Genomic DNA, 16,259 nt, shown 5'->3' with positions numbered 1-16,259 from the left:
ATTATACCAATAATTTTCCTCAATATACAGATTCATGATTGTAAAAAAGAAGTTTCTTGTATGATAAGGGTAGCCAACTGTTCCGCTTTCTGCAAACGTTTCAATAAGGCTGTAGTAAATTAAATAGTAAAAGGTGTAGAATAAGGATAATTACTCCCACTCCTTAAAAAAGCCACCACGAGATAAAGTAGGGATGTAAAATGAAATACGTACTCCGCTTTCTGCAAAAGTTTTAATAAATCGGTATCAAATTATATTGCAAAACTCGTAAAATAAGTATAATCATGCATACTCTTTAAAACTTTCATAATGATAAATATGTATTAAAGTTGCATTTTATATGATACTTTTAATTTTTGATATGTAGCAGTGGAAAAATTATTTAAGATTAAAATTGCTAAACTAAAAATAACTTAAATTTTGTTACCATAAGAAAATATTTTTTACAAAGTGGCGCAAGTTGGCATCTCTGCATGGTTGCCACTATTAAATGTCAAAGTTATGAGATTTTTAACTTTTGGAATCGGCGATTCTTGTTAACTGTAACATTAACCTCTTCAAATCGAACGAATCGTGCAAGCATTCTCAAGGTGGCAGCCATTGGGTATACTATAGCCTACGTCACAGATCGTGTTATTCCTACTAAATTTAACTAGTAAACAGCATTTTCTGCGAACCTGATTTCAAGCAACAAGTAAAAGCATCAAACGAAGTGTCTTGTTATAAGTCGCTACTCGCTAGGTTGAAATTGTATTAGTCTAGTTCCTTTGGAAATAATTTATATTGTTGTTTTATCGAAGTTTATTAATTTAGTAAGCATATTTAAAACTCAGTTTATTAATTAAACTAAAAGGTAAATGTTATTCCTAGTAAGTGAAAGTAGTTGTGCTTTTTTCATATTATACCCAATTNATATAAAAAAATGCCATTGGATATTCCTATGGGGTTTTGCCTATGGTAAAAGTTTGCCATGCACTTTTGCCATATACGTATGGCAAAAATTTGCCATAGGCAAATCCCCATAGGAATATCCTATGGCATTTTTTATAAGGCAAAATTTTGGCATACATGTATGGCAAAATTTTACCATAAGCAAAACCCCATAGGAATATCCTATGCCATTTTTTATGGCAAACCTATGGCACATTTTCCTAAGGTTTACCACTTCCTTTAAAAGTCTAATTCCTATTCCTCAATATGAGATTCGTTTGAGAAATTGCATCTTAAAAATTCTTGAAAATTATCGAATTTGGAATAAAGGTCACGAAAATATTCGTGACCGGTAGACACACTGGTCCTTAACATTTTAATTTATATAAAAATAACATCAATAGTACAAAGTAAACTAGTGCATTTATTTGTTAATTGGGTGCTTGAAACTCGATCAGAAGATGATCACTGATACCCAGACACGTGACCTATGACCTCAGCGTCAGCTGATCGCTTACAAACAAGATGGTATTTATAAACAAGATAGTGTTTTAAAGTCAAATGTCTTTACATAAGTTAGAAAGTTATTTAGATACAACACCATATCGCAAATCTAATTTGTTAAAATGCAATTATTCCTCTTCTACGCCTTTTACATTACATAGATTTATTATTTCTTTATGTATTTTATTGAAACCGTGATATATTTTTGCGTACCTGACAACTTCCATGCACTTTGCTACTTTGTTTATGCTGTACATGGCTTCGAGCCAGTCTTTGTGTTAAGTAAGAAATATGTAGTGAAAGAATTGAAATCTTTGTTAAAGAATCTTAGGGAAAGAAAATAGAATGTCACTTATCAGAATTGAAAATTGACGGGTTAGGCTTACTCGAAATAGAATGGAAAGAACTGTTGAAAACGTAAAGAAATGCCACTCTTCAACAGACAATTAGGATCGAGATACACATACTACGTCACTTGCCGGCATCCCATTATTCAATAATATATCGAATAAAAGATGCAGCATTCCAGATAACATATCTATTATTTTAATTTTCTCTGTTTGTGGGGGAAAATAACAAAAATGTGGGAAGGAGTAAGTGACGATTACAGCCATTGAGAATTTTCGTGAAAAAACTGAATTTTCATGAATAACTGATCAAATAAACTCATTAACCTCTTCCTTCTCGCTCCCGTGAAAATGACGGGGTGAGGTTTCGCCCTTAATTTTGCGCTCCCGTGATGTTTCCGGGCTGGAGTGTTCAGTAGTAACGCGCCAATAAGAATAAAACTAATTCATTTCTTTTGCCCGGAAAAAAATGTATTTCTCATTTTACACACCAGATAGCAGTAGGATATTTTTAAGGTAATTATAGATAGTTTATTTTAAACTAGATGTCAGCACTAATCAGGGATACAGGGATAATAAAAATAGGTACTTTTATGACCGTTTTCTTGGAAATTAACCGATCGTTAAGGGGTTAAAACACTATTATATAATACTTTAGTGTAAGGGAGACTATTGCATCTGGAATCATATTATTATTATTTTTGTTTAATTGTTATGCCGAAAGTAGCTAATTAAATAATTAAGAAATTTTTGAGGACATATTGTACTTTTATATCTTTTGCGAACAAATTCTATGATACACCTCAGAATTTTTTCTTCTTGAAAAAAAAAATACCATGTAAATCTCCAAATAAATATATTTCTGTCTTTATGAACTCTCAAAACACTTGACTTGAAAATACTGATAAAGAAAAACCATCAAAGCATTTTATAGAATAAAATTTTTTTAAAAAAAGTAATCAAACGATTTAAAAAAGACTTCATTAAGTCCATAAAATAATTTTAAAAAACAATAATTTATCATTCAACTAGTAGTTGAGATTACTAATTCAAAGTAGGAATTGTGATTCTGGTATAGAATACTAGGGGGTTCAACCCCATGCTCACTGCGCTTGTCAAACCCCGGAACTGTTGTCGCAGTTTCTTTCGAATCACTTTGCTTGCTTATTGGATATTTTAATCTATCTTTGTATGTATGCTGACACTCTTTTTAAAATAAAATTACAAAAATATACTAAATTGATTCATAAACACTTAATTCAATTTATGCTCAAGATGATTATATAAAATAATATAGTATAAAAACTCTAATTTTTAGTATTAGAAAGTACAATATGTTCTATATTATGTCATAAACTCATAAAACCTTAATTTAATATAAACTCCCAAATGAATAAAAACCAAAGCGAAAAAAGAGAAAATAAAGAATAAAATCACATCTGGCCAATCTTTGTCGATAAAACGCATCTGTCTTTTCCGGTAATTAAGAAATCTATTAAAGCTATAAAAAGAAACTCTAAATTATTTTTGAGCCTGCGTGAATTGATAAGTAAAATTAAAACAAAAATGTAGAACAATTTTTTGCAATGAATTATCCGAAGTTAACTTCTCATTTCTTCCCAATTTATATGTTTCTTCCCAATTATGTTTGTTTCAGCTTTACGCTGTCCACGCAAGGAATAAATTTTCATTCAGAAGTTACAAGTACGTCTGCGAACGTTTTAATAAGGCTGTAGTAAATTAAGTAGTAAAAGGTGCAGAATAAGGATAATTACGCCCACTCCTTAAAAATGTCACCACGAGATAACTGCAATGAAGTATGGATGCAAAATCAAATGCTCCACTTTCTTCATAAGTTTTAATAAATCGCTATAAAATTATATTGTAAAACTCGTAAAATAAGTATAATCACACATACTCTTTAAAAATTTCATAATGATAAATATGTATTAAAGTTGCATTTTATATCATACTTTTAATTTTTGATATGTAGCGGTGGAAAAATTACTTAAGAGGAAAATTGCTAAACTAAAAATAACTTAAATTTTGTTACCATAAGAAAATAATTTTTACAAAGCGGCGCAAGTTGGCATCTCTGCATGGTTGCCACTATTAAATGTCGAAGTTATGAGATTTTTAACTTTTGGAATCGGCGATTCTTGTTAACTGTAACATTAACCTCTTCGAATCGAACGAATCATGCAAGCATTCTCAAGGTGGCAGCAATTGGTGTAAAAAAGATGAAAGTAGTAAGAAAGCTATTTCTTCAGCAGTTTATTTGTGGGCGGGGTTTTAATAGTTAGTTACTTAGTTCAAGGTTAAAATTGTATAGTTACACTTTGAACTAGCATCCATTTGATGTGTTAAAATTAAAATAAAAACAAAAAATAAGTCTGTCTTTTTCACCGGAGCCACATTTAACACGTTGATCGCCGGTTCAGCCATCGGTGGCTGACACTGGACTTTCCATTTAGGCCGCGTCAGCCACCGGTGGCTGGCACTGAAATTACATTTAGGCCGCGTCAACCACCGGTGGTTGACGCTGAAATTACATTTAGGCTGCTTCTGCCACCACTTGCTGACGCTGACCTTTCACATAGGCCGCGAAAAACAGCTGGCTGACATCGTATAACATGATATAGAACTATAAAATTTACACTCTCTTATGGAATTGCAGAAAATTAATTCAAAATTTACTTAATTATTGTGATTCTTGGTTTAATAAATTCAATTTAGTAGATTTTTATCCACCACTATTCTTAAACAATTCGTAGGCTTATATAATTCACCACTTTTGTCGGATAGATCATGATACACCTTCTAAAAAAATAGCAAAATCCGTCTAATATTTGCAAATTTAGTTCGTAGTTATTTACCGTGGCCAGATGGCAAGTCATGTAAAATTAGCGTGGTGTTCAACATGCTGTTAAAGTTAAAGGTAGAATAACAAAACTTGTTTACTTGAAGTTAAATTTCTTCAAACTAATATTTTAAAGTTACTTCCTTGTGGCAATTTTAAAAACATTAACTTTCTGTTTACTTTATTTTAAATAATTTTTGAGGAAAGCAAAACATCGAAGTTTTAAAGCTCATCATTTCACGTGCGAATCATTTTCACGAAGTTTTTAAGCTCATTATTACATTGCCATCATCAAATTTATTGCAAATTTCTCGAGCGCGTGGAGTCAAAATCTTAATAACTGTAAAAAATGAGGAAGCGAATTCAATTTTCGTTTCATTGTCTATATCTTTTAGGACGAAGATGAATCCTCTTTAAAAGTAAAAGTCTCGAACGCTGAAATAATGGCAAGACTTGTGAAACTAGTAAATATATTTTTCATATTTTCTTACTTTATGTTCATATGGTTTTAAAGTCTTGTTAATTATTTTAATGCAATGCTAAATTAAATTCCTGATATTCAACAACAAAATTATCATTGTTAGTCGAAAGTTTATTTACTTTATATTCATATAATTTTATAGACTTAGAAATAAATTTTAATGTAATAAGCAAATTCCTGATATTAATCAACAAAATAATCGTTTTCAGTTGAACGTTTACTTCATACTTAATTTGAATAGCAATACTTGTTCAGCCAATATCGTCGAAGTTGCTGTAATTCGTGATGAGGCAAATGAATTGTTAATTTATTTATTAAAATCACAATTAATGATATATCAATAAAAAATGTTTTATTTTTAATATTGTTATAAGATATTTTAGCCAATTCAGTAAGATAATTCAGACAATTCAATTTTTCAAATTCTTGCATTGCCATTAAAAGAAAAATTTTGTGACTACAAATGTGACAAAACACATAAACAACTTAAAATCGCCAGTAATTCACTTTCAACTATGGAACTCGTTTCTAAAAATTCTGAGAAAGATAATTATGTACAGTATTTTAATGCCAATATATTTCACTAAATGAATTTATAAATATCCTTTATGAAAAGATGTATCCATTCAACTTTTAAAAAGCAGGGTTTTTCAATTATCGAAAATATTATTTTCGTTCCACTCTACCGTATATCCTTATCCAACTGCGATAAATAATAATCAATGCATTAATTAAAGGAAGAAAACTTCTTTAAAGCAGAAAAAAGCAGAAGAAAATAGTAAATGTAGCAACTCTTTTCAATGAGAATTTGGCAATTCTATTATTGAGAAGGAGAGAGGTTATGAAATATAAACAAACAGAAAGTCAGCTTTTACAATCAAGAAATGTAAACATGTATCGTTGTGTAATGTAAACATGTAAGAATGAAATCAACATGAATGAAATCAAGAAATTCAAACATGTATAAACATGTATCGTGTATGAAATGTAAACTAACTAAACTAACTCCATGGCATTACAGTCCATGTTGGCCCATGGCCCCACTAGCAATTTTCCTCTAAGTCACCTGTCTCTAGTCGCCTGTAAACGGCAACCCAAAATGACCAGTAATTTGAAAAATTAATTAAAAATAAGCATTAGGGGATGGAAATGCGTTTATGCGTTCTGCTTAGGAAACCAGAAGATTTATTCTCACCAAGTTTTTAAATTAGTTACCAAGTTCGCCAACAGATTACTCCGAAAATCGGGAAAAATTAAGTTACAAAATACAACGAAACCTCTCTGGAGCGACCACTCTCTGTTCCACAGAAAAATGGCCGTTCTTAGGTTGGTCGTTCTTAAGGGTAACTTCCATTGTCTTCGAAATGTTATCGAAGGTACATGATTTTTCGCAAACGATTTTAATTTTTGCAGTGTCATTTTCTTCGTGCGGAAATGTCACTTGTATTGGCATCATGAAAACCGGATCAATGAATAAAATTTAGAGTCAATAAAATGATCCCTACTGATCTAATTATTTGTGTAAAAACAAAATGATTAATTATGAATCAAGGGATAGAACGTTCGCCTTCCAATGAGGTGAACCGTTTTCAAATCTTAGCGATGTCTGATCGATACGACTTCCGCATCTGGCTTGCACCGACCACAGTGCTGACGTAAAATATCCTCAGTGGTAGACAGATCGTGGGTTAGAGACTCCTGGTCGCCGGGCTAACCTTGTGAGGTCTCGTGGTCCTCCTCTCCAAGTAACGCAAATGCGCGTTAGTTTCATCAAAAAGTGCTCCACGAAAGCAAATTTCTCCCAATACTTGATCCAGGAGTTCCCTTGTGCTCTTGATTGGCTTCAAAATTACAAAACTACGAAGTTATACAATAGTAGTCGTAAATCCAAAAAATTGGGTCATCTGTTCAACGACGATTATAAAATAAAGTAAAATTATAAATGATAGAATTAGTTTAAATAAATAAACAATTATGTTTTATGTTTAAGTTTGCATTTGATTTTATATCATAAAAATTAGTTAGCTTATAAAAATGAGAAGAGGTTTATTTGTTTAAGATGCTTATTTTTTTTTATAAAATAACTCATTTAACTAATTAACTTTTCTAATTTAACTTTCGACTCTAAAGAAATCATTGTGAATAATAATCAAAAAATAATCACTGTGCACTCTGACAACTACTTGAGGTTATACACCAAAGAGCCATTACATTATGACCACCCTCCATCTATAACAATGGGCTAGCCCAGGTTTTCATGGTTTCTTGCCCAGGAACAATGTTTTCATGGGGCACATTAGGACCCATAATCCTCATAGAACAATCCCTGACGTCTGTAAGCTACTTGAACATAGTTGCAGACCAGGTTCACCCATTCATGGCAACAGTTTTTCCTGCTGGGGATGGTGTTTACCAGCAAGATAATGCACCATGCCATAAGGATCGAATCGTCGAGGAACATTCCAGTGACTTTCAAGTCATGTCTTGCCCCCCAAATTCTTCTGGCCTTAATCCAATAGAGCATCTGTGGTCCTACTTGAAAAACCAAATTCGTGCTGCCGTGCTACCCCCTCGCAATGTGAAGGAATTGCAGGACCAGTTGGTGAGCGCTTGGTACCAGATACCTCAGACTACCTATCAGCACCTTGTGGAACCAATGCCACGGCACGTGCTAGCAGTTTTGAGGGCTAAAGGTGGTCCTACATGTTATTAGCAGGGTGGTCATAATGTAATGGTTCTTCGGTGTAGGTCTATTTCAGTGATAGTCCAAAAGAGCTGTCTTAATAACAGCCCAGCACAAACATTTCAAATACATTTTGATCTACTTTATTTGTTTTGTTAATATTCTTTGTTTTGATATTTTTTCGAGTTTCCTTATTTGATCTTCTTCACATTTGGTGCAATGGTTTGTCCGATCTCTGGGAGTTTTGATGGTCTCTCCTGAACGTTTTCTTCGACACAAAGTCTATAGAAAAAATTCCTTGCCACCCAAAAGTTGTCGTAATATAGAGGGGGTCGCTACATGGAGGTGGTCTTTCCTGGAAGTTTCACTGTAACAACTATTTGCGACGCTAATGTAACACAGTCGAACGACAAATGTAAAGAATACCAGTCCAACTATTTAGATTAAATTCTGACATGAAGCAAGAAACGTTGTTTCACAGTTTTTTTCAGCAGCAGATAGCGTCAGACAGCACATTTCCAATTCTTTTCGTATTCAATAGCTATAATTTAAAACAGAAAGCTTCTGAAAATGAAACATGAACAACATGTCTTCTACTTTTTAAAAAACGAATCATTTTTATATATTTCTAGGCTACGAAATTTTTTTATTAATATTAACTATATTTATTTAACTATTTTTCCCTTAGATTTCTCAGTTTTTTGCGGATTTGGTACGCATACTTGTGACGTTAACATGGCCCGTATCCGATTACGTTTTAGATTTCATTTACCATCTGGTCATGGGTCGATCTAAGATCCTCCCTCCCATCAAAAATGCTATTCTCCTGATGTCAGCTACAGAACTCGCAGAGAGAATTCGCAAAAAAGAGGTAAAAAAAGAATACAGAAATCTTCAATTTACACAATGCTCTAAAGATAGTTAATATTTCATGCAACGAAAATTTTCATTTTATAATAGTAATCTTACTGATCTTAAAGTAAAAACGTCTTACCTTTTGAAATATATTACTAAGAGTTACAAAATTGCTATTTATCTTGATTTTTTGTTCAATGTTTAAGGAGATTTCTAGTGTCATTTATTACTTTCATTTGAAGAAAACATGGTACCTGCCAATATCCGAAAAATTGACATTCATGACAATGAAAGTCTGATGGCTTGGCCAGTCATCAAGCTGACTATCTGCAGAACACTCTATCTCTTTCAGAGCGTTGAAATCTTATGAAAATCTTAAAGCTCTTTGTTAGCTTTTTCAAGGGTGCAGTCTCCTATAATGCATTTCCTTCTACGACAATGCATGGCCATGTAGGTTTAATCTGTTTTACCAATTTCTGAGACTCTTCGCCAGATAGATTTGCCAGTCAGATCACCAGACATCAACCTCACATATCGTAACTAGGACGCACTAGGAGGGCGGCTAATGAAAATCGCCATACCTTTTTGACTCCATTGATGATCTGAAAACAACGTAGCTAAGCAAGTTGGACTCAGAAGCTATTAAATTCCCTTATTTCCAATTTGAAATCCGGAATGTATGATGTATGTTTTTTGAGAGAAGCTTCACCAACATAAAGATTTTTTTACCGTATTTGTAATTACCTGTTTCATATTTTTTGACTCAAAAGAGTGTGGCGTATATTATAACTGTTCAGAGGCACTTTTTATGCCTATTTCGACCTATGCTAATATCAAACTTTATTAAAATTTGTGCATCAATTCGGAAGATAATCCAGCTAATCTCTTAATTTTGAACACCAAAGTAACATAATTTAAAATTTCAGCAAATAGGAGTGAAATTAATTATCCCACCATTTGGTAAAAGGTGGAAATAAGGATATCTCTTATGACAGATTAACTAAGCTAACATATGTGGATACTGATAGGCAGAGCTAATGTGTATCTTATACCCATGTGTGTAGAATTTTATTTTTGTTAATGCTTGCTAATGTCCAGTTGAAACTCTTTAATCAAAATTTACTGTTCCAGAAAGGGTTAACGGTTTGAATATTGGGCCAGTTGCTATTATAACATTTAATGGGAAATAATCACCGTCATCAAACTATTTTATTTTACTATTAAATTATAAATATTTTTTGCTGTTGACCACTTCTCGACGGAGGAGTCATATATGCATTCTCAAAATGGTGCAATCAGGGTAAAATAAGTAAAACTGGAAAGCAAAATATTTCTATAGCACATTAGTTGAGAGAAGTAGTAACAATAGTTTGATTTACTTAATGAATCACTACTTAATTCAAAATAAAAAATTATATAGTTACACTTTTAAGTGGCATTGATAAGATATGTTGGAATTAAAATGAAAGCAAAAATAAGACTATAAAAAATAAGCCATGCCCAAGCTTGAGCTACCGCTTTTTAATTTTGTTACTCCTGATTCTGATTCTGTACGAACACATTCATGACTCACCTGTCCAGAAAAGGTTTATGTACTTAAAATAGAATCCAGAGAATAGAAAATTCATTTTTTGTCATTACTTCCCAATAAGTATTTAGTTCTATTGTAAAAATGTAATTAACATTATCTTATCAATGTACTATAATTTTGTATTAAATTTTGGCCATCTTATAGCATAGACACTTACCGTAGAACAATAAATATTTCAGATGAAGTGTGAAGAAGTTGTCAGAGCCTATATTGAGAGATCCAAACAAGTCCATCCCTTTATAAACGCTGTCACTGACGAACGATATGACGAAGCCTTAGAAGACGCGAAGAATGTCGATGCATATCTAGCTACAACATGGAAATGTGAATCCTCAATAGCTGAAGATACACCACTTTTGGGAGTTCCATTTACATGCAAAGAAGCAATCGGTGTTAAAGGTAAAATTATCATATTTTCATTAAATGCACTTAAAAACGACATAGTTAAAAATGAAGGTTCTACTGAACCATAATATCGATTAAATTAAAACCAACCATGAAATCGAATTGGTAAACTTGGCGGCTAAAACTTCGCTTGAACAAAACATCACGAGGACAAAACTTCACGGGGATAAAACTTCGCGTGGACAAAACTTTGAATGGAAATCTATAATTAATCAACATAACATTAATTACAAGTTAATTTTAATAAAATAAGTTGTATAGATTTGAAAATGTTAATAATTTCAGCTCATAATTTAATTTTAATAAAATTTAAAATACTGAATTAAATGTTTTTTTTTATTTTTTATATTTTATAATTTTAGTAAAAAAAATGGACGAAAAAAAGCTTCATGTTATTTAAAGAAATTTGTGTTACAAGCTTAATTTTTTCGTTTTATTTGTAAGAAAATTTCCTTTTGAATAATTTATTTATGTATTAATTTTAATGAAAATATTTCGTGCTTTATCGAATTTTAATAACTTCCAATGCATAATTAATTTATTGCTTAATGTTGCTATTTTAACAAAATGTTTAATTTTAAGAAAAAGCGTTAGGTTAATTTTGAAAAGTAAATGTTTTAAAGCTTTAAATTTACAAATAATTTAATTTTAATAAAATAAAATTATTAATTAATTAATTGATTAAATTATTATTAATAACATAATGATTTTTAATAAATTGATAGTAATAAAAATATTAAATAAATATTATTATTTTATTATTTTTATTTAAAAATAATTAAAAAAAATGTTCAATGTCAATTTAGAAGTTCTAAGTGGGGGCAGTTTTAGACCAGCTAAGTTTTGTACCCGTGAAGTTAGGGATCGGCAAAGCTTTATTAACGTATTGCTTTGGATTGGCAAAGTTTTGGCCTTGAATTTTCAACCCCGAACTGTGAAAAGTTTCTATTACTCTGCCTAAGTGGTAATTGTAAATTTGATTTGAAAATAATTAGTAGCCACATTCCAGAAAAGATTGAGGAACTAAAACTTTTTTAAAAAATTACTATCAACTGAAAATATTTGCAAAGTAATTATCTGTGTTACAACTGACCAACTGATTCCGAAAATTGATGTGAAATTAAAGCCTATAAAATTTACGATAACATTATAAAACATTTATCGCCTCTTTTTAAATTTTTTTAAATTTTTCCAAACCTTTGACCACTTTGTAAGCCAGATTTGAATATGTCCACTGCATAAAACAGAAATGCACACTGAAGAGCCAAAAAAAACTGCTATACCTGCCTAATAGCGTGTAGGGTACCCGCGAGTACGCAGAAGCGCGGCAACACGACGTGGCATGGATTCGATCAATGTGTGAAGTGGTGCTGGAGACAATTGACACCATGAATCCTGCAGTGCTGTCCATAAACCAGTGGGAGTAAGAGGGGCTGGGGATATCTTCTGAACATGACGTTGGAAGGCATCCCAAATATGTTCAATAAAGTTCATGTCAGGGAATTTTGGTGGCCAGCGGAAGTGTCTAAATTCAGAAGAGTGCCGCTGGCCTCCAAAATCCCCAGACATGAACATTATTGAATATATTTGGATGCCTTCCAACGTGATGTTCAGAAGATAACCCCACCCCCTCTTACTCCCACTTATGAACAGCCCTTCAGGATTCATGGTGTCAATTATCTCCAGCACTACTTCACACATTGATCGAATCCATGCCACGTTGTGTTGCGGCGCTTCTGCGTACTCGCGGGTACCCTACACGCTATTAGGCAGGTATACCAGTTTTTTTTGGCTCTTCAGTGTAGTTTGTCTATAGAAAGAACACCCCTGGGCATAAAATAGACTTTGTGGCGAGAAAGGAAGGAAGAGATTTCTTTCAATAGACTAAAGGTAGTCTGCTGCTGTGGAAGCGAGAAATAGCACATTTCAATAAAGGGAGCTTCTCTCTTCGGCCCGAGCCAGAACATGTCTTAAATTTTGACCCTACACCTCTGCTGGAAATAGTTAGACCTATAAATCTATCACCATTGCTCCAGACGAATGGCGAGGAGAGTTCATTCCATAGACAAATTATACATGAATACAATAATCACCTGGAGAGGTGAAACGTGTTTAAAAAGATAAAGCAGTGCCGTTTCACAGACCTTCACTTTCATGTAAACATGTTCTTTAAAATAATTGTGAAAATCAATCCACGGCACATATACTCGTAACTGCACAGGATCGCGCCCACTCGGATCGAAACCACTTCGGAACTTGAAAATGTGAATAACAGAATATTGTAGACATTATTGATAAAAGTTTTTGAGAAACGAGTTTGAATTTTCAAAACATCCATGATATGCTGAAAAACTAAAACGTATTTTGTATTTATTGTATTCAAACCAATTTTTCATGAAAAAAAAATACTTGTTTTAAATTAAATGATTTATCTCGGATGTAGGTTTGTTAATCACTTTCGGTGCGATGTGTTTTAAGGATAGAAAAGCTGAACAAGATTCTAAAACAGCAGCACTGTACAGGAAAGCTGGTGCCATTCCTCTTACAGTCACAAATGTCCCAGAATACTGCATGTGGTGGGAGAGTGCCAATCATGTATTTGGAATGACTAAGAATCCATATGATAATGCAAGAACTGCCGGTGGCAGCTCGGGTAAGCATCTTCACATTGATGGAAAACAAAATAATACGAATCCTTCTATACTAACTCTATGTAAACAATTTTAACAGCAAATGTTTCGTGAAAATTAACGTAGCAAAATTGTTGGCACAATTTAAAAGATCATGCTTAAAGGATTTAGAAATGATGTTATTTTTACTCATACAAAATTCAGATTTGTCAGAATGAGGAAAGGAAGTTATTAGCTTCTTTTCAGCTTTAATATTAGCAATTTTGAAACCATTCTGAAATATTGTGATATTTATGCAAAAATGTTTTAATGTTGTAGTTTATTAACCTCTTAACGATAGGTTAATTTTCAAGAAAACTGTCATAAAAGTGCCTATTTTGCCAAATACACGTATTTGATTAGTGCTGACATCTAGTTTAAAATAAACTAACTATATACAATTACCTTAAAAATATCCTGGTACTGCCATCTGGTGTGTAAAATGAGAAATAAAATATTTTTCGAGCAAAAGAAATGAACTAGTTTTATTCTTATTGGCTCGTTACTACTGAACACTCCAGCTCGGAAATTTTACTGGAGTGAGAAATAAAGGGCGAAACCTCACTCCGTCATTTTCACGGGAGCGAGAAGGAAGGGGTTAAAAAAGGAAAAAAAAGCCTTAAACTTCCGACGCTCATTTTGGTCGACACAAATTTTGCATGAGTAAAAATGACGCCATTTATAAAACCTTCAAGCATGATATTTTAAATTGTGATAACAATTTCGCCATGTAAAACCTTTCTAAACATTTGCTGTTAAAAAAAAGATTGCTTATAAATTAATATTTTAGTGGAAATAAATTAATATTTTAGTGGGAAAAAAACGTTTGGTATAGATTTATGCCTAAAATATCTATCTGTAGAATTTGAATCGATAAAAGTAACTTTACCCAAAATTGTGAACGAAAACTTGAGCAAATTAATATCTAACCGATTAATAACACCTATGTTCCATTTTTGAAACGTTTCTCTTCTTCAAAATGTTTAAGACTGGTATCTCAATTATTTCATTTAGCTTTTATATTGAAAAATATGAACATTAACATCATTAACGCAAATATATTAATAATATTAAATTCTACATTAATTACTGAAATTGAGCAGCATATCCTCCAAAGTTTACTCATTATAAAGTAGTTATTTTTTAGGGGTTGGGAAATGCAATGTCAATTGAAATTTTAAGCTGGTATTTCAGTAAAATTTAGGTAAGACTTAAACACGCTTTCAAAAAGCCAAATAGGATAGGTAATATATACACTGGTGAAAACAATTAAAGGGGGGAACGGATTTTTTTTAAAGAGCAAAATAAGTAACGCCTATACGCAAATAAGATATCAGATGATAACTAAGCATTTCGCAGACACCACGCAATGGCCTGTATCGTCTTAAGGCAGTGGCACTGTGATCGCGTTTGTATAGAGTATAGCGTTAATATAAAGTATAGCGTTTGTATAGTACTGTAACGTAAATATATTTTCTATTCGTAGTTTCCAATCCTTCTTTTTTTTATTTCTTTATTTACACATCGGCATTGCCAGTCGTCTTCGTCTAGACCAGTCATGTCAAAGATACGGCCCGCGATCACAATGTCTCACAGACAGAAGAATCATGTTTTTTAGAGCTTTTAGACTTCACTCGATTCCTCTACAGACGTTTTAAAGTGCGCACACTACATTTATAAGTAATTTCAAGGGCAGCGCGGGCCTAGACAAGCGAGAGAGATAGACAGTAACGCCATTTCCTAGCAGCAAACGGAATCTTCCACGCGCTTCGAGTCTATGCATGCTGGGTCGCACCTATTTATGCGAGCAGATGTTTTCCGTCATGAAAATAAATAAGAACAAACATCCATACCTGCCAACTTTTACGCATTTATCGTAAAATTTTATTTCTATATTTAAAGTGGTAGTAAAATGTATGCTTTCTATATGTTCCTTGCATTTATAAACTTAATTTATAATATTTTTGATCCACCACTATTTTTAAAAAAATTAAGCATATATAAAAATATGTAACCCTGTTGTAGTAATCCGCACAAGCTTGTACAAAATACAGCAAATTTTTCTGCTTAAAATTGTAATTTAAATTTTATATTACTACCACTGGGGAATATCATCCTTGAAAGGATTATAAGTTGGCAGGTATGAACATCGTACAAGACTTACGAATGAACATTTCCAATCAATTCTTAAAATAATTACAACAAATATGAAACCGGACATCAATGAGCTTGTCAAAAACAGGAGAAGTCAGTATCTGGATCCTCGAGCTCAAAATAATTATCCTCTTTTAAACTTCGATGCGATTTTTAACAACCGTATATTATATACTATATAATTAAATAAATAAAATGTTATAATAATTCAGTACATTTTATTTTTTTGAATCTGGCCCGCCTACACATTCTAAATTTAATATACGGCCCTCTGGAAAATTGAGTTTGACACCTCTGGTCTAGACCAGTGGTGCGCAAACTAGGGGTCGCGACCCCTGTGGGGGTCGCTAGAAGTTTTTTGGGGGTCGCCAAATTTTCATGAAATGCATTATCCCATACCATACAGTGTACATATAAAGAGTGAAGTGCCGTCACTCACTGTTTAATTGCAATTTCATGCTGTCCACTCTTTCTTTGACCGTAATGCGTAATATGTAAAGTGTGAAGACGCAAGTTTTTCACTCCGGTAGATAGCGCCCTCTTCGCGGTAATTCGCCAGTTTTACAGAAAAGTGCCTATTTGACTAGACGTTAACCGCAGGGAAAGGGCAAAAATTCGCTTCCGTGATCAGCCAATCAGATGGCGAGGTACGCGGTGTATCTGATAGTCAGAGTGAAGACGTGAAGTGTTCGCATGAAGTTGTAGCATGTAGCAGTTGGCCTGCAATTGTTTTAGTTTATCCTCGAGTTTTATCATGTGACGTTGTGTATGTGGCATCAG

General features: G+C 32.7%; 1 protein-coding gene across 1 annotated transcript in view; it reads left to right on the top strand.

The window, feature by feature from the left end:
• LOC107438919 (uncharacterized) overlaps positions 1 to 16,259 on the top strand; it is a 67,466-nt gene that overhangs the window by 39,707 nt on the left and 11,500 nt on the right. Inside the window, exons 9-12 of the mRNA XM_043046557.2 lie at positions 5,037 to 5,105; positions 8,494 to 8,676; positions 10,431 to 10,650; positions 13,100 to 13,309. Coding sequence (XP_042902491.2) covers positions 5,037 to 5,105; positions 8,494 to 8,676; positions 10,431 to 10,650; positions 13,100 to 13,309 — 682 coding nt within the window. The remainder of the gene's footprint in view (positions 1 to 5,036; positions 5,106 to 8,493; positions 8,677 to 10,430; positions 10,651 to 13,099; positions 13,310 to 16,259) is intronic.

The sequence above is a fragment of the Parasteatoda tepidariorum genome, chromosome 9 (genome assembly GCF_043381705.1).
Source record: "Parasteatoda tepidariorum isolate YZ-2023 chromosome 9, CAS_Ptep_4.0, whole genome shotgun sequence".
Taxonomy (NCBI): Eukaryota; Metazoa; Arthropoda; class Arachnida; order Araneae; family Theridiidae; genus Parasteatoda; species Parasteatoda tepidariorum.
Note: the sequence above shows the minus strand (reverse complement) of the source record. Positions and strands in the feature narration are given on the sequence as shown.